At 46.5% G+C, this 23,161-nt stretch overlaps 1 protein-coding gene across 1 annotated transcript in view; it reads left to right on the top strand.

Moving 5' to 3' along the window:
• The window catches only part of PINLYP (phospholipase A2 inhibitor and LY6/PLAUR domain containing), a 110,713-nt gene that overhangs the window by 81,906 nt on the left and 5,646 nt on the right, over positions 1-23,161 (top strand). The window contains exon 4 of the mRNA XM_085615655.1: positions 20,659-20,802. Within this exon, the coding sequence (XP_085471781.1) occupies positions 20,659-20,802 (144 nt within the window). The remainder of the gene's footprint in view (positions 1-20,658; positions 20,803-23,161) is intronic.

Here is a 23,161-nt window from a genome sequence, read left to right on the forward strand (position 1 = left end):
AAACACATGCGGCACATCAGCAAAAAGTGGAAGGGAGACTCACGCCAAGGTGCCAGGTCTAACAGTCTGGTACGCCCCTAGGGCCCCAGCCATATTTGTGCTTAACTTGTTGTGAAATGTTGATTTGTGCATATGTCCTTGACTTCTAATCTCATAAAGAGATTAGTAGAGTGTGTCAAGTAAAAAAAAAAAATATTTTATATATATACCTGTGTGATGTCCTTTCATTTAGTAATTCAGGAGATTATAAGATAAAACAAGCTGCTTTACATTCCTCTAAAGACTTAGCCTGAAGGCTGCTCTCTACAGCTACCACTAGGATAGCTTTCTTTAAAAGGTTGTCTTAAACCCATCTACCATAAGAGTCGAATTGAACTGGTGCAAGGTGGCCACTTTAACTAGTGACCAGCATATACCAGGCCAACTTCTCACACTGTATATCTATTCACCAGACAAACTTATACACACTGTTGGACTTGGCCCTTTTTGCAGGGTCATCCCTAAACTTTTTGCCTTCCTCCGGTATTTTTTCTGACCTGGTGTTGGCTGTTTTATGACTCTGGGCACCTTGCCACTGCTGACCAGTGCTAAGGTGCATATGCTCTCCCTATGGTAAAATGTATACATTGATTGATATTCATGATTGGTTTATTGGATTTACTGTCAGTCCCCAGTAAAGTGCACCAGGAGTGCCAGGGCTTGTGAATGCCAATGCTGCTGGTGGGATTGCAGCACTGATTGCGCCACCCACAGAAGCGGCCTTGTAAAATGTGTCTAGGGTCTGCCACCGCAGACCCTGCGTGCAGTCTGGTACTGTCGCGCTGACTGCGCAAGTGCCCCCACTTGCCAGTCCCTAAACCTTCCCTTAACTACATATTAGCCACCCCTCTGGTAGGCCTAAGGGCAGGGTGCATTGTAGGCATAAGGTAGGACATGCCCTGATGTGTGTGGCATGTCTTAGTAGTGAATTACAGCCATTTTCGTTTTTCACTATTGAAGGCTACCTGCTCTCCATAGGCCAGAATGGGCTGCTGGAGTCACTACACGCTGTGACCCCAGTGGACTCATAGAGCATGGTAGAATGTCAAGTTTAGTATGCCTGAACTCAGAATAATAAAATACTTCTTGTAGTCAAGTTTATTTTAATATCCTGGGTTTGTAAATACTACTTTTAGAAAGTTAGTATTTACTGACCTGGCCATTTCAGTCCGCCTCTGCTGTGTGTGTGTGTTCTGCCTAGCAACAGTAAGGAGCAGGGTTGGGGAATCCCCAGAGACAGGCTGGCTGCCAGGTGGTGGGTAGAGAGATTACACCAGGATGGGTGGGAGGAGTACACCTTGACTCTTGAATGGACCTGTGCTCTGCCACCACAAAAGCCGGCTCCGCCCCCTGTGGAGCGGCTGATGTCTCTGCCCTGCTGCTGAAAGGAAAGAGCAGAGTCACCATAACAAAGTGCTCCAGAACTGGACTGAGCCAGGCCCAGGCCCCCTGGCGCTAAAGAACAAAAGAATCACTGTATAAAAGTAGGAGCCTGGCTCCTAAGAAATTAGAATCCTGTTTTACTACAAAGAACCTCTGCCCTACTAGAAGGAGAAGAAGTTGCTGGAAGGACTGGCCTGCTGCTTGCCTTGCTGAGAAAGGAGAGGAAGAGACTGGCTGAAAAGACTTTGCTGCTTTGTGCTTTAAACATTCTCCAAGGGCTTGATCTGAGCTTGCCCCCTGAACAGAACCCCAGGACCAGTGGGTTCTTTGTGCCTTTGCTCGTCCTGAAACTCGAGCCATGTGTGCATCCCGCTTGAGGAAGACTGCGCCCCTCATCGCCCCTCCTAGGGCCGTGACACTCGGGAGCTTGCCTGCCTTTGCCCCCCTTGAGAGCCTCGCTCCGACCGGAGTCGCTCTCTGCCCCGGGCTAGGCCGCCGGCGCCTCTGCCACCGCCTGCTACTGGAGCGCGCTGAAGCGCTATCGCCCCTCCCGCCGGAATTCCTATCCGACGATCGTGATCCCCGCCGGGTCCCCAGCTGCACGGACCGTGCCCTGTGACCCCGCTTCGCGATCTCGACCTGAGATCAGGCCGCACCGCCCCCGCTGAGGAGACCCCCGCACTGCCGTGCTGAGGGTCGTGGGCCACGCCTGCCTGACTACACACACCCGCTCAAGAGGATCCAAAGGTGCCCCCATCATCGCTGAGTCACACCCTCCCATGCCGACTCCCAAAAGCAACTACACGTTCCTTAAGAGCTCCCGTTTCGGGCTCGGGGCCCGCAACGCCTTATTTCCCCGTCCGCAGGAGTCGATCGTGCCAGAGGGCCGTGCTGTCTTCAAGAGTCTTCCTGGGTGAGTGAGAGCGAGTGTCTATCTCCGTCTTCATCCCTGGGATCTCGGGCCCTCTGACAGACGCTCCGTAGCCCCCACCGCACCACCAGCCCGTCTCACCTCCCGGCCTGCCTCCGAGCCGCTGGGAAGAGCCGTACGCGGCGCAGGTGTGCTCACGCCCGATGCGTGAGCCGCGGTACGGCCAGGGCCGATTTTCTGTAAGTACTGGAACCACAAGTAACATTTGCAAGAGACTACAAAGTATCCATTTGAAATTACAAACAAAGAACATTTGCCTGTTTAACAACCTGGTGGCATAAAGAAAAACGTTATTGGTCTTGTGATAAGTCTGCTGAGATATATATACCTATTTTTACATAAAGAAGCATATTTTTCTACATATCCAAGTCTGGTGTCCATTTCTGGGGGGATTTATGTATTTACTGTGTGTATGATTGCAACTGCTTAACTGACTAACGCCTGGAGAATAGCTTTGGCTGCTCACGCCACGCACCTAGAGGGTGAGCAAGGGTCATTCACAAGGGGTTATCCTGCGCCCTGACGTAGAGGAGAGGATTCCTGCTTGACACAAGGGCAACCTTGCGCCAACCAGAGACTCCCAAGTCTAACACAAATATGTAATAAGTGTGGGTGCAGTGGTATAAAAATCCATTTCCCTTAAACCCAGACACATCTGCACACGGCCCAGAGCCCTCATTGCGTCCTCTCAGCCCAGTCTTTTATCATTTAAGTACAGCAGCATGTCATCTGCATACAGCGAGATACAATTTGTTGTCTTTGGTGCTTATGCAACTACATGGTGGCCAATGTCAAGTTATGCATTCCAGTGGCTAGAACACCAGGGCACCAAACAACAGGGACAATAGACATCCCAGCTGCGTGCCCCACCCTACTGTGCATGCCCTGGATATTCTACCGGTTCGAACTTGGGGTGTAGGGTTAATGTATATCAATTCTGTCCAGGAAGGACTGCAAAACTTCTAAGCTGACCTATATCACTTTAGTAGCTGGCCACTCAGGCTCATGCATGAAACATGTCCCCAAAATATTTACTCAACCATATTAATCATGTTACAGTGATTGAAATACTAAACTGTTCATGAAATTAAGTATATGAACTGTATTGAGAAAGTGATCTAACAGGACTATTTTGCGTGTGTGTCTATTGTTAAACTTTGTGCTAATTTATAACAATGAACTTTTTTGAAAAAGAGAAAAAAAAAATTCTTTACTAATAATAAACCTGGTTTTATGAAACAATATGGTTGAGTAAATATTTTGGGGACATGTTTCATGCATGAGCCTGAGTGGCCAGCTACTAAAGTGATATAGGTCAGCTTAGAGGTTTTGCAGTCCTTTTTGTCGTCTCCCCCTCCTCTAGGACCTCACAGTACTTAGGGGGCACCTTTCTACTAATCGGTTTATCAATTCTGTCCAGACCTTGAAGCCTGCCCCCGTGCACATCTCTTTCATCACCACACATTTTAACATCCACCGTAAGGTATAAGAGGCTTCCTCGAGATCTAATAAAAGTATTAATACACTTGGAGGCAAGTCTGTGGAATGATCTATTCCTTACAGTAATCTTCCTACTATAGAGTGTGTTTGACTCTGTGCATGGCTCCGACTACATCCGTGGGTAAGTGGAGTAGACTGCCTGTATGACACGGTCGGTGGATCTGTCCATGTTATATGCGTGTACACCTGTCTCTTCACATGTCTGACATACGTATTCTTACTCCATTCCTGCCAGTTTGCTGTGAGTTTGCCAATGGGATCACTTGTAGGTTTCCGTGTGTGCCCGGGCCTGTGTCCTGGAGTTACCAGGTCACTCTCATTCCTAGTGAGCGGCACCAAGGGAGAGGTGTGGCGCAGTGGCCAGAGCAGCTGACTCCAAAGTGCAGGGCTCACTGTCTCACCCCGGCGCTGCGTCAGCTCAGCTCAGCATTATGTGACTCTGTGCAATAGCTCAGTTAATCGCCCCTACAGCCCTGATGGGGCTGGGTTTCACATTCTAGATTTACTTGGGAACCCCTGGTCTATGGATCGTTGGTCCCTGCTTAGGAGTGTAGAGGGGTGAAATGTCTTATCTAATTAGATTTCACACGGGCAACAACTATGACTCTGAGGAATCACTGACCCCAGGTTCTAAGTTTACTTAGTTTATTACAAAGCCAAGAACAACTGGACATACAAACACCTCAAGATGAGGGTGTAGAAATACATCAGAACTAATACAAAGCCAAACCTACAGGCACAATGTAGTCTGTGAAGCATACAAAGAATAACCAATTCTAGAATCAAGACACAGAAGATAACTGTGCCGACATCAAGAGTCTTCTTCATTGGAGGTTCGGAAGTAAGAAGCATTAGTCTGTCCCTACACTACCACCTCCCTACTTAGCATTTTCCAGGCAAGTTCAGAAAAAGGTGTCAGCGCGTGAAGACTTCCTAAGAAGTGCACTCACGTTGAATGGGTCAAGTAGCATAAAGCTGCGCAGCTCGTTCTAAGATGCTTCTCTCTCCAGTCAGATCTCCTCTCCTAACCCGATCCCCCGGGGCCTGTACCGAACCCCAACAACAAAATCTCAGGCCACACCCATCATCACATCACACGATCGTCCCATCCTGCTAGACACCTCCTCGTAGGTAACTTTCCAGTTGGTGTCGATATTCCCAGCCTCTGGCTCGATGACCTTGATTCCCGGGCCTTCTCCAGTGAGAAAGAACACCGTCCCACATTATCAGCGCCGCTTGTTCAAATGTATCCTCTCCTCCCTGAGCCTAAATCCTAAAACAAAAGCGTTATTCTAAATAACAAAGATGAATTTCTCCACCTGCAACAGAAATGTGAGAAAGAAAAGATTCTTCATGCACATGAATATTACGAACAACGGTTTTTAGAGATTCAGGGTAAAATACACGAGGCCTACAAATCGGCTAAAATAAGAATCAATATGAATCTTCATTAATCACACGCATACATGAACAATATTACTGTGCACGTTTAAATCAGTGCGTTACATGTCAGTAAGTCAATTTCTCATTAATCATGTGTAAATTAGACCATTAAACTTCATCATGTATAGCACAATTACAACGTTACTTTCTCCATGTTGCACAAAATATCTCTATCACTTCACTTTACACGTTATTGCATTACACATCCTAATAACCAAATGTTAACACAACATGAGAATACATGCAGGTGCAAACTACTTGTGATCATAATGCACCCCTACAAATTGGAAAGCACCATCGCGCTCCATCAGCCCCAAGCTCCTGTATATCCTTAGGGGTGAAACGTCGCACTTAACAAATCTGAAATTACAATAACAAGGGCACCTCTGCTCCCACCCCACCCCTCAGTAAGACACATAGGGATGTGGCTTTACGGCAAGAGCTGCCGATTTTGGAGCTGGGGAACCAGGTTCGAGGCTCGGCGTCAGCTCAGCTTCCTGTGACTCTGGGCAAATCACTTAACCTCCCCGTACCTACCAAAAATTAATGTGTCCTTGTGCAATGTAACTCGTGCTCATGTAAAGCACTCCAATACCTTCGGGTCGAGTTTGCGCTATATAAATCGGCAACAAGAAAAAAGGATGTGGCCTGATGGCTAGAGCCTCCGACTTTAGAGCTGGCGAACTAGTTTCGAGCCTTGTCGTCGGTTCAGCAGCCTGTGATTCTGGGCAAATGAATTAATCTCCTCAAGCCTACCAAAAAAATATGAATGTGTCCTTTTGTAACGTAACTGGTGCTCATGTAAAGCGCTCCAATACCTGAGGGTCGAGTTCGTGCTATATAAATCTGCACACAAAAAAAGGACAGGGGCATCGCTCCTGCATTCAGCTGCAGCCCTGCTGGTCTCGGCCGCCATCTTTGATTCATGGCTCGTGAAGGCAGGAAGGAGACGAGCTGCTGACGCAGGCAGGCACGCACGGTTCTGGCCAACAGGGACTTTCAGTCACTGGCCGTGACATCACTTCCGCATTAACACAACGGTCAGGACTAAAACTGGCATTAAATCGATGTGCACGTGAAGGAGGTGGGCAGAAATGAAACAGCAGCTTACTTTGCATCCAGTTGAAATGCTTCCGGGTCTGGTTTACAGATGAGTAGAAATGTATTCCATGAATCATGTGTTCTGTCCTGTGGTGGAAATGACAGCGATGGAGGAGATTATGCCACCATCACCCCAAGGAGGACTGCAGTTACTTACCACCCATGTGTAAACCAGGCTCTCAGACACACCACTCACAGGTGCACTTACCGCGCTAGTAACGGTGCTGCAGATAGGCAGTCATTCAAGCGAACTACGGCAGAATGTTGCCCGTATAATCTAGATTAAGATGATTGGGTAGGCTCAGGCCAGACACAGCAGAGCTATACTTCAGATATTACTGAGGCAGGTAAGACAGCAGAGCCATCGCCCAGGATACACAGGCTGGGCCCATACACAGCAGAGCTACACTTTATATATTACTGGGGCATATAACAAGTCAGAGCTATCACCCTAGCTCATGCACAGCAAAACTATACTTCTGATATTATATAGCAGAGCTATACTTCAGATATTACTGGGGCGGGTAGAACAGCAGAGCTATCACCCAGGATACACAGGCTGGGCCCATACACAGCAGAGCTACACTTTATATATTACTGGGGCATATAACAAGTCAGAGCTATCACCCTAGCTCATACACAGCAAAACTATACTTCTGATATTATATAGCAGAGCTATACTTCAGATATTACTGAGGCAGGTAAGACAGCAGAGCTATCGCCCAGGATACACAGGCTGGGCCCATACACAGCAGAGCTACACTTTATGTATTACTGGGGCATATAAGAAGTCAGAGCTATCACCCTAGCTCATGCACAGCAAAACTATACTTCTGATATTATATAGCAGAGCTATACTTCAGATATTACTGGGGCGGGTAGAACAGCAGAGCTATCACCCAGGATACACAGGCTCAGCCCATACACAGCAGAACTATACTTTTGATTTTACTGGGCGGCGTAGGTAATACAGCAGGCCTATCACCCAGGATACACAGTCTCTGGCCAGACACAGCAGAGTAATACTTAAGATATTACTGGGGCAGATTAGACAGCAGAGCTATCGCGCAGAATACACAGGCTGAGCCCATACACAGCAGAGCTACACTTTATATATTACTGGGGCAGGTAACACAGCAGAGCCATCACCCCAAATCATACACAGCAGAGCTATACTTCAGATATTACTGGGGCGGGTAGAACAGCAGAGTATTAAAACCCAGGATACACAGGATCAGGCCATACACAGCAGAACTATACTTTAGATATTATGGGGGCAGGGAACACAGCAGAGCTGTCACCCCAGAATCATACACATTAGAAGTATACTCCGATATTTCTGGGGCACCTGAGGCAGCAGAGCTATCACACAAGATACAAAGGCCATACGCAGCAGAGCTATCCTTCAGGTAACACAGCTATTATTGGGACAGGTAAGACAGCAGAGCTCCACCCCAGGATACACAGGCTCAGTTCATACGCAGCAGAGCTATCCTTCGGGTAACACAGGAATTACTGGGGAGGGGAAGACATCTGAGCTGACCCCAGGTTACACATGCTCAGGCCGTACACAGCAGAGCTATCCTCCAGGCAACACACCTATTACTGTAGCGGGTAAGACAGCAGAGCTACACCCAGGATACACAGGCTCAGTTCATACACAGCAGAGCTATCCTTCAGATAACATGATAACACAGGAATTAATGGGGAGGGAAAGACATCTGAGCTGACCCCCAGGATACACACGCATAGGCCGTACACTGAAGAGTTATCCTTCAGGCAACACAGCTGTGACACCGTGTGTACAGAACCCACGTCTGGGTATACCCGGAATGTTCCTATTGGAGCAGGGTCAGAACTGATTGGATATAGCTGGGTCCAAATTGAGGGGATATGGTGTGCAAAATAACAATGGATTGGAATGCAGCCTGAGTAATTACCCGAAGCTCAGATTAATTCAAGCATTCCATCCATCACCTTGTTGTATACTTACGTGTGTCCCCCTAAGTGGGACAGGTACGTGGGTCTCATGTACACTGTGTCACTGGAGCCAAGCTGTGCCTGGCTGATGTGCTCATTACTGGAGTGAACCAGTCCTGGTTTGTTTTTGCTCCAGTTCTGGGAGGACCTGGCTTGGCAGTTCGGGCTGGACTGTTCCGACTGCTGCAGGGTAAAGATTGATTTGCATTTAGCTGGGTCCAAACTGACGTGGAATGGTGTTCAAAATAACAATGGATTGGGATGCGGCCCGAGTAATTATCAAAGGCTGAGATTAATTCAAGCGTTCCATCCATCACTTTTTTTGTTAGGTCTCACCTGAGCCAGCGCTTATAGCGCTGCTCTGGTGAGAGTTTTAGTAAGCAGTTTTGGAAGTGCTAACCTAGTGGCTTTTTTCAGGCCTCCAGCTTGCGTTCGCGATGTCGTGCACGCGCACAGCTGCTATCCTGGTTTCTAGCATTCCTTTCCTCGCATGGCCGGCTTTCCTCCCCCTCCCTCACCCGCTCCTCCCCCACTAATGTGGGGCTCGCCCAGGCCTGCCATCCGGTAATCTTAGCGCACATTCCCAGGACAAATGGCCGGCTTTCCTCCCCCTCTCTCACCCGCTCCTCTCCCACTAATGCGGGGCTCGCCCAGGCCTGCCATCTGGTAATCTTAGCGCACATTCCCAGGACAAACTTCTGCTGACATGTCTCACAGCCCTGAAGCTGATGCACGCAGGCCATCATCCCCGGGGACGGACGGAGCTATAAGGAGACTTTGTTTCGAGATGGGGAAGGTGTTTGAAGAAAGTGCGTTTGTTTACTTTCCTTGATTGTGGTATCTTAGCGCACATTCCCAGGTCAAACTTCTGCTGACATGTCTCACAGCCCTATCACTGTAAAAAGTTTGAGCACGTTGCCAGTGCAGTGTTGATGCATATGGTGATGCAGCGTTTACATATATATATATACGTACATATGTAACCTCCCAGTTGCTGCTCTCTCCTCCCCACCCAGCCCCCGCCCCCTCCTCCTCGCTCTCTCCCCTCCCTTCTTCTAATGTTAATGTTAATAGTGCTTATAAAGCGCGAACAATCATCCTAAGGAGGATATCACGGCGCTATAGTGTCAATAGTGAGTGGTAGGCAGATAACAGGGTCATTATTTTAATCAGGCTTGGGGAAGAGAAATGTTTTCAATTGCTTCCTGAAGGACAGATGGCTGTCCGTTAATCTAAGATTCACAGGCAGCTCGTTCCAGCTGGTCGCCGCCAGGTGGGAGAAGGCCCATCCTTGCTGTTTTCACACAGGTAGTTCTTGCTCTTGCTGTTGTTTGGGAGCGTAAATTCCTGGATGGGGCGTAGAATTTGATTTTGTTTTTTAAAATACGTGGGCCTGTATTGTACAGTGCTCTATGCGTTATGCACAGTAGCTTAAAAGTAGCTCTTTGTCTCATTGGCAGCCAGTGCAGCTCTCTCATGCAGCTCTTGGCTGGGTCGTATTTTCTTTTGTTGCAGATTGCCATTGCCGCAGCGTTCTGTACGACCTGTAATTTGGAAAAGAGATAGTCAGCCATTCCCACGAACAGGGAGTTTCCATAGTTCAGCCTGCTCATTAGTAGAGACTGGACCAGGATCTTTCTGCACTCAGTAGGAATCCATGGAAAGACTCTTCTGAGCATTTTCAGTAATGCAAAGCCTTTACCACAGATTATTGATGCATGGGTTTTCATACTCAGAGTGTTGTCTAGTGTCACACCTAGATTCTTAACCGTCATTGTCGGGCTGGGGGGGTGCCCAAGGTTGTGAGCCACCAGCTGCTGTCCCATAGCTGTGTATGTCTGCCGAGCAACAGTATTTCGGACTTATCTGCATTTAGCTTAAGACAATGGCTATGCATACAATTGGCTAGTTCCGTGAGGCAATTTAGTAACCTGTCCTTTGGGTCATCCTCCTCATCCAATGTGATCATCAGTTGGGTGTCGTCTGCATAGGAACAGATATTGACACCCCACTTTCTTCCTGTTTCAGCCAACGAGGAGACAAACACATTGAACAGAGTCGGACTCAGTGAGGCCCCTTGTGGGACCCCATACTTGATGTTCCGGGGAGGGGATGAAAAATCACCCATCCGTACTGATTGTGTCCTATCTTGCATAAAAGACTGTAGCCACCCTAAAGCATTTTCCCAGATGCCTTTTGCTGCAAGAATTTCCAGTAACCGATTGTGTGGTACAGTATCAAATGCCGCCGAGAGGTCCAATAATATCAGAGCGACCGTTTTCCCCCGATCTACCTGGGTTCTGATGTTATCCATCACTGCCAGGAGTGTTGTCTTGGTGCTGTTATTGGTCCGGAACCCTGTTTGAGAGATATCTAGTAGATCATTGGCTTCCAGGAAATTGGTCAACTCGCTGTTGACTAGCTTTTCTAATACTTTAGATAAATAGAGTAATTGTGATATAGGCCAATAGTTTGCCGGGTTATGAACATCAGAACCTGCTTTTTTTAATAAAGGGGTGACTGTGGCGTTTTTCCAGATTTTTGGAAATTCAGCGGAGTTTAGAGAGAGGTTAAATGCTTTTGTTACGGCCGGGCAGATTATTGGAGTTAGTTGCGAGAAGATATGATGTGGACATGGGTCCTATGGGGAGCCTGATTTTACTTCTAACATAACTTTGCCCACCTCCTCCTCTGAGAAGGGGCCGAACCTGAGACAGCTAGCCTGAATTGTGAATGGCACATGGGGTTCTGTATGTTCCAGTTCAATATTGGAGAAAGAGGCATAAATTGTGTCTATTTTCTCACAAAAATATTCATTTATTTTGTTGCAGCCTTCTTGCGAAGGAGTGAAATCTAATGAGAGACTCGCAGGGCTACATAGTTCTTTCAATGAGTTTTTATTTTCTGTTATTCTGCGTGAGAAATATTCTTTCTTCGCTTTCCTAATAGCTTTGTTATAAAGTGTAAGTTCTCTTTTGTATGTGGCTCTCGTTTCTTGGGTTTTATTGAGTCTCCATTTATGTTCACATAATGTGCATTTCCTTTTCAATGACTAGTTCTGATCCGAACCATTTCTCTGATATTGTGGATCTACATTTGTGTTTGGAGTGTGGTGCTGAACAATTTTCCAGTGCGCTCCTAATGTTGTTCTGGAGTAGTTCTATTTCGTTGTTAGTGTTAGTAATTCCTGTGTTTACATGTGTGAAATGTTGCTGGAATTTTTCTACAGAAAAGTTTTTCCAGCTCTTTGTTCTTTGTTCTTCTCTGCTTTCTGTTTTTGGTTTCACTCTCCTGTCTCCCTACCCTGCTCTGCCACCCCACTCTCTCTGCTGTCCCTCCCCCTCCCTTCCAATCAGTCATGGGGCTCTAATTTGCACCTGCAACCCATCTGATCACAGCTCTGAGCTGTAGTATTGCATATGGTGGACTTCAAAACCAGGCGTCATCCGGTATCTTGAATGTGAACAGCCCATGGCATTCTGTGGAAGCCCCTTTCCCTAAGGTTGTGTAGGCGGAGTTTCAAGTAGATACTTGAATACAGCATGCCTCGCAGAGCAGTGCATGCACTGCCCAGGCTTGACCTAAAACCACGCGAATACACAGCATAACCTTTGCCTTCATGTTCAGAGAGTACTCAACATGATTACAAGTTAAGCTGCAAAATACATTGGACAATGGTGGTCCGTGCACATTTTTGGAAAGATTGTGTAATCCAACGTGTTTGTGCAAGCTGGAGAAACCAATGGCTGAAAGCAAGCCTGACACTTGTTCTACTGGCCAGATGGCTTGCTCATTGTTTCCAGTTTCCAGCATACAGTGGGCCAACGTGGATACGCTGACTGTCATTGAAATATTAAAATGCATTGCCTATTTAGCAGATTAATTGAGTTGCTTAAAAGGGGTGCTTTTCAGTGTCTGGCCACTTTTCTGTCTCGGGGCACGTGAACAAATGTACGAGCTTCAGAGTGGAAAGCAATGCATTACCTATTACTCTAATAGCCTCGCTCTCCTGGGAACGCAGACCTGGTCTTGATTTTTAGATTTCATTTTGTTTAATCATGGATTTATAAATGTAGACGTTTATTAATGAGTGAATACTTTTCGCAAGACACAATTACAGTGTGTCACGTGCTAAACAATGTTAGAGAGCACAAGAAACAAAAAAATAACTAATTGGGGTTTGTATGAGACAATTAAGTGTTGGGTTTGTCATGAGTTTATCCCTTAGAGCTTCAAACGCCCGTATATCAGGGCAACAGGACAGGGCATCATCTCGTATAGAATCGCTCCTGCGAAGAAGGGATCGTTACCTTCAATTCTTGAGCACGCGGCTGAGGTTTTCAGCAATTATACACAAGCATTGCCCACGAAAGTCATCACGATCGCTGTGAAAGTGATCGCAATGACGCGCTAAAACACGCAAGGGATGCGCGTGCAAGCACGCGTGTTTCTTGCTCGTTCTAGCAAGCTGGATAACAAGCATTGGCATAGCCAATAGGTCTCGCCTTTGGGACCTTATAAGTGTTTAGTTATCCAACGCATTATTCTTGGTGCAACAACATCAAGTGTTGCATGGCTAAACACTTATAAGGTCCCAAAGGCGAGACCTATTGGCTATGCCAATGCTTGTATACTTTGGCTCCTCAATGTCATCAAAGAGTGCAAGGCCAAATTGTTTATGGCTCATATGTGCGACAAACTCCAGGTTCAATGCCGGTAGCTGTCCAGGTCAGTCACGTTCCTCTCTGTCCTCCAAGTCCTTTAGAGAGGTTAAGAGGAAACACATGAAGAAGAGGAGATGACACAATGACACCCCTTGACAGTACCTCCTCCTCGGAGCTGGAGCTCATGGACTTCAACTGATGGGCCCCCACTGGTGGCCCCACCGTCTCTGGCTCCCATCACAGAGCCTAATATGGTCCCCTTACTGTGTCTGTCTCTACCATGTGTTGTGCCGGCAGCAATGCTGGCCTATCGAGAGCTTCCAGCTCATTTGCTTCACAATATGATGAGTCTATTTTGGCTAACTGCAGACCCCTTTGGTGCACCTCCAAGCCCTATGTGTCCATTTGGGGCTTTGTTCGCGTTGCACCCTGCAGGTCCTCCCCTCACACCATTCCCCCTGAGGGACTCCTCCAGGCTGGCTCCAGTCTCCCCAGAGTTCCCCTGAGGGACTCCCATGCGGTAACTGGCGCCATCCTGGCACTGAGGCCCTCGCCAGTGGTCCGTCCAACAGTGCCAACACTAATGTCCGCTCTGGTGCCATCACCAGGGCTGGTTCCTCTGTAGACACACGGAGGAGTCTCAGCCTGAACCCTCTGCATCAGCGTCACTGACAGACCCTCGATTATATTTTCCTTTCTGACTCATCCAGATGCAGCAAGGGCTACCTCATCTTAAAAATAAAACACAACACGTTGGGAAGCCTTAAGTCCAACTAGCATTTAATAAAATAAAGCAAGAAGCAAAGTAAAAGATCAAAAGACAATCGCCATTTCAACTGACCAGGGCCCTCACTAGGAAATGGTCAGTTGGAGCCAAGAGCTTGAATTCCTAGAAAATCAACACAGTATATGTACATTTTCTCTCAATATGAATCAATGCAGCACAGTCGCATGGCGGAAACTAGTTACTCTCAACAAAAACCTATCTAACATGCCGGTGTCAGGATCTTCCCCTCAAGGAATGGCAAAATGGCTTTGAGGAGAATTTTTCATAATTGCATGCTATGTTCGCCCCGCTTTCCTTACTAGGCTTGAAAAGAAGGTTACGTTGTTTGGAGAATGTCCAAGTACAATGCTGAGCTTTATAGGTCACAGGAAGCTTCAAAATAATATAAAACAACATGCATATATGAATAAAAGATTGGCACATTCAAGATAACACATGTCACTGCTACTACATCACTTTAAAAAGAATAAAATACACATTGCACAGGCAAATCTAAAGTTTGTTTTAACACTCATGAAGATGATAACAGCAAAGAGGAAGCCATTTTGCTGCACCCCCATCTTCAGGCATGGCGGCCTGCCTGGTATTGCAGGATGCTAGTGGCTTGGAGACGGAGAGGCCCTGAAGTCGCTTCTTTTCACGTCATGTTGAGAAAGGCGGCACTTACTGTCCTTACTGGCAGTTGAAAACTGGTTAAACATTCCTACTGAGGTCCTTCAGTCCACTTCAGGGGAATAGGAATGCGTACTACCTATTAACAAGTCACTATTCAACCCACTTAAGGCAGCTAGGAATAAACCCACCTCTGCCCCAGCCATGAATCGCATGATTGAAGGAGGGAGAGACCATCCCCTGGAGATCCAGCCTTTCTCTTTGTCCATCCATCACCCAAAAATGTGACGGCGCGGGTCTCATTGTGCACAAAACAACATTCAGGTGCTTTCCTAACACCTCAGTAGACAGAGAATCAAAACAAACTGGAAGCAGTAGGCAAGAAGGTGTTCTCAGCAGGTAGTTTAGCCTTTTGGTTGATGAATGCCACTTGCCTACCCACACCTTGAGAGATGGTGATCATGGACATGACAAATCTTTCAGAGCACCTCCAGGATCATTTTGCAGAGGTAGTAAAAATGACCAGATCATAGGAGCAGGCCAGGATATAACAGACTCTGTTGCCAGTGCCATGGGCTCATCAGTAGCCATGTGAAGGCATTCATGGCTAAGATGAATGCGCTTTTCGGGTGATGTGTGGGCAACACTAATGGACATGCTATTCAATGTTGGACGTCTGTTTGGGGACAACACCAATTCGGCCTTAGATAGGTTCAAAGCAGGGAGAGGGATAGCCCAATTTTTGTGTCTTCAAAAATGTAGTGCTTTGCCAAAAGATTCTCCTTTCACCAGTGTCAGCCATCCCAGCAGGCACAGCAACTCAATCGTTCCTACAACATTACAAGAGCAGAAGTAAAGGAAAGGACCTGGAAGCCCAGCAGCCCTCCTCCTCCTTAGTCCCACCTGGGAAGCCACTTTAGGTCCCATTGAAGGACCTTGTGCAGCCAGTTGCCGCGAGTGTCATCCTTTCTACAGGCCTGGAACGCCAACATTTTAGACCCATGGGTCTTACAGAAAGCAGAACAAGCTCCTCCACATGTGCCGCCGATCCAGTCTCTTCCATTGGAAGATCACGTGCGGATACTGCAGCAGGAGGTGGCAGTCCTGCTGCACTGGAGTTGGTCCCAGAACAGAAATTGGGCAGGGGTGCTATTCCTGGTGCTTTCTGATCCCCAAAACGTTTGGTCATCTCCATCTGATCCTGGACCTCAGGTTCTTGAAGTTTTTATCTGCACAAGGAAATGTTCAGGACACTATCACTAGCCCAGGCTCTTCCAATTCTAGGAAGTATATTTCTACTTAACAATCCTGCAGTCATACAGCGGGTACTTCCGGTGCATCATAGGCCACACCCATGATCAGTTCACATTCCTTCCATCAGTTTTAACATCAGCATCTGAGTCTTAATCAAGGTGACGGTGGGGGTGGAAGCACATCCATCAGCTATGGTCACTGATCTAGGGTGATTGGCTTGGTAAGGCTGACTCACCACAGCTGGTGTCAGACCATCTTCAGGCAACAGCGTGTCTGTTGTACGTCTTGGGATTTTCCATCAACGTGCCCAAGCCTGATCTTTAGCCCTCCTATTCATAGAGCCAGTAAAGGACATAACATTCTTGATAGCCTTTCCTCGCCCCTAGAAGATCCGGGACATTTGGGATATGACTCAGAGGGAGAAAGCTCAGGTTCCAGTCCTGATAGTTCTTCGCCTGCTGGGTCTACTGGCTTCCTGCAGCCTACTGTTCGAGTGCACATGCTTGCACATGAGAGCTCTCCAGGGATGGCAGTGGTTCCAGCATGGCGTAAACCTGCCAGACTTCACAGAGATCTCTCAGGGCACAGCAGTGGACTTACGCTGGATTTAGGTGGAGGGCATCCTGCTAAAGATATTTCTTTTTACCCTGTCCAGCAGTGGCCAGGGAAGTGACCGACACATCCATCTGGAGGAGGAAGAGATCAAGGGCCTTTGGTCTCTAGAGGAGCAGACTCTTCATATCAAACTGCTCGAACTGTGGGCAGTTCGCCAGGCTTTTAAGCCTTCATTCTCTCCCTTCACAGTCAGTGTTTCCAAACCCTTATGGACAATATGATGGCGATGTGTTCTCATTTTAAGGCTTTCGGTATTCACAGAAGGCATTTAGGAGTCCTAAAGTTAGGACTCCTAACTTCTGTGAATACCGAAATGAGTAAGTGCCTGCTGTGAATACCAAAATGAGTAAGTGCCTTCTGTGAATACCAAAATGGTAGTAAGTTTAGGATTTTGTCTTAAGTTAGTTCTGTGAATCGGGCCCTTGGACTCTAGCTGATGGTCAACCGCCTGGCAGGCTCTATGCACACCAGAGCTGACAGCCTGAATCTGCATCACTTTTTCAACCACGAGAGACACCTCCACCCAGAGGAGTTCCAGATCATCCTTGCCTTGTGGCGCACTTTTCAGGTAGAGCTCTTTGCCACGTGTAAGAACACACATTGCCTACAGTTCTGTGTTCTCCAGTATCTGTAGCAGGGAGCCTCGGGGATGAATTTCATTTGAGGTGGTGTTTTCGTCCTCATCATGCATTTCCTCTCCTACCCTTGATTCCTCGGTTCTTGAGGAAGCTGCACCAAAACCAGGTCCAAGCCATTCTCATCACTCAGGAGAGGTCAAGGAGGGTGTGGTACACAGACCCTATGCAGTTATAGCTGTTCCTCTGGCTTCACCTGTCACTCACAGCATCCCTTTGCCTTCTCACCCTGGCAAAGGGAAGGATGCTACACCCACAGCTGCTGCCTTCATGCCTGGTGATGAAACGGGGCCAAGGATCTCAAGTGTCCTCTGCCACCAGAGGTGATCGATATCATAAAGGCGTTTCCCCTCCACAAAATCTGCTTAATGAGGAAGGTGGAATCGTTTTATCACATGGTGTATGGAGCAGAATTGGATCCATTAAAGGCACATATTTTGGAGGTTTATGTTTCGCTTTGTCACTGGCACAGCAAGGTTGCTCTACTTAGTACAAATTAGAACAAAAAAGTATGCTACAATGGCAAAGTGGTAACGGCTCGCTGCTCCAGAGATACACATGTGTAAGAGAGTGAAAAGAAAAAGGCACCTGGTGAAAATACTTCGGTAGCTCCTACAATTTCAAGGTGAGTTGCCGGGTGGTATGTGGGCACTGACTCCCGTATTTAAGGGTATTGTACTATGCAGGCCAAAACTGAAAGATTCACCAAGGATTCTCACAGTTCGTCACGGATTCTCAAGGTGTCATCATGGCAACAACTAGATAAGGAGAGTAGCTACCCTCCAAAGACAGAATCAGCTGAGCTATGCATTGTAAACCTGGGTGTGGGAAGAACATGCGCCTACCTATTAGCTCCATTAGCATTCACTTCAAGTGTTCTCTTCGGGCCAGGTCTACAAACATTAGACATACTGATCTCCACATTGCGATTATCTCTGAATCAGAATTAGGAAATCCGAATTTTTTCCCCAAATAGTGATTTCAAGTAGGTCGCAAATCAACGTACCTCATGAATATTTAAGAGGTAGGTCGCATTTTGCGACCCTGTAGGAATCGCAGCCATCACAGGGATGGTGGCCTGATGAGGTCAGCAGACTACTATGTCTCTGTTTGCTTTTTAATAAAGCAATCTTTTTATTTTAAATGCAGCCTGTTTTCTTTCGAGGAAATCCGGATGCATTTAAACACGAAAAAAAACCTTTGACGTTTCCTTTTTTAAGAGTAGACAGTGGTCCGTGGGAGCAATGCCTGTTCTTAAAAAATATTTTTTCAAAATTTCAAAGAGACCCCTTTCCATTTGTGAATGGGTTACCACCACTTTTAAAATGGTGATAAAGTATTACTGTTTTGCCTCCGGAATTCGGTTGCAAAAATGACATACCATACTGATTCGGTATTCGGAAACTATGCCCAAAACACAACCCTTCCAAATACTGAATCTCAAATGCAAATTGCAATTCAGGATCAAGTTACTGAATTGCATTTTACATTTTGTATATTTGAAAAAGCATTTTTTCGGTCGCAAATGGCCAATTCTGTGAATCGGGCCAATGGTGACCAGAAAAATGATTTGTACATCTGGTCCTAAATGCCTATACTGTTAGAGAATTGACGCTGAAAGTAAGTAATGTACTGATTGCTCAAAGGTTGCCAGGGATATTGGGCTTCCCCTGTTTGTTTCTCTTCCCCTTTCCATCTGGGGCAATATATCACCTTTGCCACCTTTTATCTGCAACCCCATCACACTCAAGAAGGGGAGAGATTACACCGGTTGCGTTATTCCATCGACCAGACTAGGCAGATCAGGTCTGACGACCATCTCTTTGTTGGGTACGAAGGCAGCTGAAAAAGCCTGGCAGTCCAGACGAGGACCTTGACACGATGGATCATCTCCCGCATCAAGATGTGTCGTGCCTCAGCGAAGAAGGAGCCGCTCAAGGGAGTCCATACCCACTCCACTAGAGTGAAGCCTCAAACATCAATACGGACCAGAAGTGGCGGACGTTTCGCTTGCGGTGGCGTGGGCATCTCTTCACACTTTCATTACTCATTGCTGCATGGATTCAGAGGTGGGAAGAGATGGACATTTCATATGTTCTGTGCTCCAGGATTTCCTTGTCTCTCCATTCCTTCAGGCCCACCACCTGGGATGAGATACTGCTTTCGTATCTATTCAAAACACGGGATGGGGATGTCCAAAGGTAAAATTATCCATCAGAAGAAAAAGTTACTTACCATCGGATCTTTTTGGTGGCTACCGTACGTACCTGAAGATTCTTCACTTCCTCCTCTCCTCTCTGTGGGTGCTTCAGGCTGAACAGTCTTTTTGTTAAGTGCTATCTTGCCAGATAAACAGACTGGAGCACAAGCAAGTCCAGTGATTTCACATATTTTTGAAACAGAAGAAACTACGACTGACTCCTAGTTTAGCACTTAAATCCCAATGTCTCAAAATGATATTCAATTCCTGTGCACAAATCTTCCGGAGTTCGCCGTAGAATAACTCCACTGAGGGCCAGATGAAGAGGATAGAAACAAAAGAGGAAGGTGCACCAGTAAAAAAGTAATAGTAATAAATATAGCCAGACACTCACCAAAATAGAGTTATTTTGTTGAGTGTCTGGCTATATTTATTACTATTAATTTTTGTGGCTTGGTGTCTTTCTTATGTACTGCGTATGAATTCCATTATAATTCCATTACCCTCTAAAAATTTGACCTTGCCCAAAATTAATGAATTATGTGTGGGAATATTTTTTGGGATTTGGAATGAGATAGGGTATGCATATATGCTATTAGTTTGGCATGTGTTCATATTACATTTGTGTCTGCTTTTTATATACGTTTCATTGTTTTCCACTTAAATGTTTTTTATCTGTTGTCTTTATATGTTTAGGTTATACTTCTGGTTCTGCTTTTTTGTGTTGATTCTTCTTTGTGGTGATATTATTTATAAATCAATATTTTTGTTGTATTTGTAGTTTATATATGTTGTATTGTTATTTATGTGTTGTCATGTTGCTTGTTTCAACCCTGAAGAAGTTCTTGTGTAGAACGAAACGCATTGGCTGACTTTTATCTTTTTGTACTACAAGAATAAAAGAAATTCTAAGGACCTCTTTTCAGATTTGAACTTTTTTACTGGTGCACCTTCCTCTTTTGTTTCTATCCATTTCACACATTTTTGGTCAAGTGAGGAAGCTGGTATAATTGTTGCTAGTAGGTCCTTCATCTGTTAAACCATGCACCCATTTCTGCTTGAGATAAAGGGGTGTCACAAGACCAGACATAGAGCTGCAAATGGCTAAGACTGAACCTTGAGAGATTTCACAGGGGACTTGCAAGAGAACTCCACAGATGATCAAAATACATAACAATCTATGCACGTTTAAGTTTTCTGCACCAATGCTCCATAAATGGTCATAGAAACAGGAATTCCATATGAATAGAAACAGGAATTCCATAAGAATAGAAACAGGAATTCCATCAGAATAGAAACAGGAATTCCATAAGGATAGCTCTCCACTCAAAGGCAAATGTAAGGGCATACAGAGACAGGATTGTGAAGGAACCAGGCGTGGGTCTAGGGGGGAGGTGCTGACAGGAACAGAGGTCCCCAGTTGACAGAGCAGGGGAACCAAGGACTAAGACGTCCCTGCATGCTGCTGCACACTCACCTTTTTCTTCTCCTTGTTTTGTCTTTTAATTCCCCAGTGCCACGCAGGGAAACCCAAGCGAATGGGCTGCGGTGCCCGGCCTGCTTTGCACCAGGCACAGAAGAATGCACGGGTCAGAACACGGTGCCCTGCGCAGGAGTGGAAAACCAATGCATCAAGTACGGCATGCCTGTGCAAATGGGTAAGTGTGCCAGGGGTTCATGGAAGTGGGCATGGGGGCACTACCATGGAGCGAGATGGGACAGTGCTCTCTACAGTTGGAGGGACAAAGCAGATCTTGAGGGGCTAGTGAGCAACTGTCAGGGGGCTCTTAAGAGCTTGAGGGGCAAAAAGGAGCTGCAGACAGTGAACAGCAAGCACTGAGTACCGTAGAACTAAAGAGGGCAGTGAAGAGCTGAAGGGGCAGAGAGGAGATGGCAGGGAACCTTAGGACCAGACAGGACCATGTGGACACCAAGGGGGATCACAACTCTGTTATAATCCAGAAATGCATCCTTGCCCCCTCTGCAGAAACAAACTACTCATTGTCCTACACGTTGAACTGGTGCATTGTCACACTATCTCGTCCCTCCCCAAAGACCCATCACTCTAATGCATTCCACCTATCAGAGTACTCTCTTTTGCCACTTTCTTCTGCCTGCATCCTTTATCCTTTGCTGCTAACCGACTTCCCCCTCACGTCTCACGTGAGGCATGAAGAACATGTTTGGCCCTCATTGTTCTGACCAGCAGGGGCTCACCTGTCCTTTTTAGTACTAGAGACATGTTTGATGAGCTGGCTCCAGGGGTAGAGGAGGTTGTTAAGAAGAAACAACTGAAGGGTGGGATGAATCACACCTGCGAGGGTAATTTTCGGGATGGCAGAAGGTAGACAATAGAAGGAACTATGGGCCTTATGTGTGAAGTATTTTTGCAATTGTAAATGACCTGATTTGCAACATGGGGCTGTTTTCAACTGCAAACATGCTTTTCCAAATGTGCAAACATCCAAACTGCGATTCTCCAGAATGGCATTTTGGGTGTAGAAATCGCTGTTCGGATGGGGCGTGTTTAGGGCGTCCATTCCAAATAGCAATGTCCAGTGTTATGTATCAGGGTTTTGTGACGGAAATGTGGCTCCGAAACCTTGGTATTTGACCTCCCAGTCAAATTTGGAGGTAATGTATTTATTAACATCATGACTTCACAGGCCATACCAACACACAATAGGTAACCAAAGGAGAGAGGTGATGGGGCATACTATCACCCATAGCAGTCATGATCCTTTTATTAACATATGACCTCACAGCCCATACCAACATGCATAGGTAACCGAAGGGGAGAGGTAATGGGGCATACCATCCCCATCAACCCAACCAATAGGGAGCTCCTTTTTCTTTTTCTAACGTTGACCTCACAGGCCATACCAACATAGATGAGAACCAAAGGGGAGAGGTCGTGGGGCATACTATCACTCATAGCAGTCCTGATCCTTTTATTAACATATGACCTCACAGCCCATACCAACATGCATAGGTAACCGAAGGGGGGAGGTAATGGGGCATACCATCCCCATCAACCCAACCAATAGGGAGCTCCTTTTTCTTTTTCTAACGTTGACCTCACAGGCCATACCAACATAGATGAGAACCAAAGGGGAGAGGTCGTGGGGCATACTATCACTCATAGCAGTCCTGATCCTTTTATTAACATATGACCTCACAGCCCATACCAACATGCATAGGTAACCGAAGGGGGGAGGTAATGGGGCATACCATCCCCATCAACCCAACCAATAGGGAGCTCCTTTTTCTTTTTCTAACGTTGACCTCACAGGTCATACCAACATAGATGACAACCAAAGGGGAGAGGTCATGGGGCATACTATCACCCTTCACCCCTATGGCATGGTGCACTCCTGATCCTTTTACTAACACCATGACCTCATAGGTCTTACCAACACATACGTAACTGAGGGGGTGAACTAATGGAGCACACTATCACCCATCACCCTTAGGGCATGGAACACCCTTGGTCCTTTTTATTAACATTGACCTCACAGGCCATACCAAAACACATTGGTAACATCATAGCTGCCAAGTTTCCCAGACCTATGTAAGATGGGCTGATCCAGCCCAGAATTTCTCTTTGAATTCTGGGATTTGTGGTCCTGATTTATAATGGAATAAATAAGAATACAAGTCCCAGAATTCAATGACAAAACCTGGACTAGAGCCGAACATCACACATGAACCTACCATGCAGATAACACTGGGGAGTACACAAGGCATTGTATGCAGGCATGAGCATTGGGTAGCGACCCAAGGCCCTTAATGATCTGGAAGACCCCTCAGGTAACCCAGAGAACAAATGTGAAAACATTCATGAGCAGACACCATGCACTGAGAAGCAAGAAGGGTACGTGGGTGAAGCAGGTGACACCAACGAGTAGGCAGTGGGTAACGAGGAGCAGGCAGGCTACAAGGAGGGTCAAGCAAGTGACACTAAAGAGTAGGCAGTGGGAAACGAGGAGAAGGCAGAAGACAATGAGGGTCAAGCAG

The sequence above is a fragment of the Triturus cristatus genome, chromosome 7, assembly GCF_964204655.1.
Source record: "Triturus cristatus chromosome 7, aTriCri1.1, whole genome shotgun sequence".
Lineage (NCBI taxonomy): Eukaryota > Metazoa > Chordata > Amphibia > Caudata > Salamandridae > Triturus > Triturus cristatus.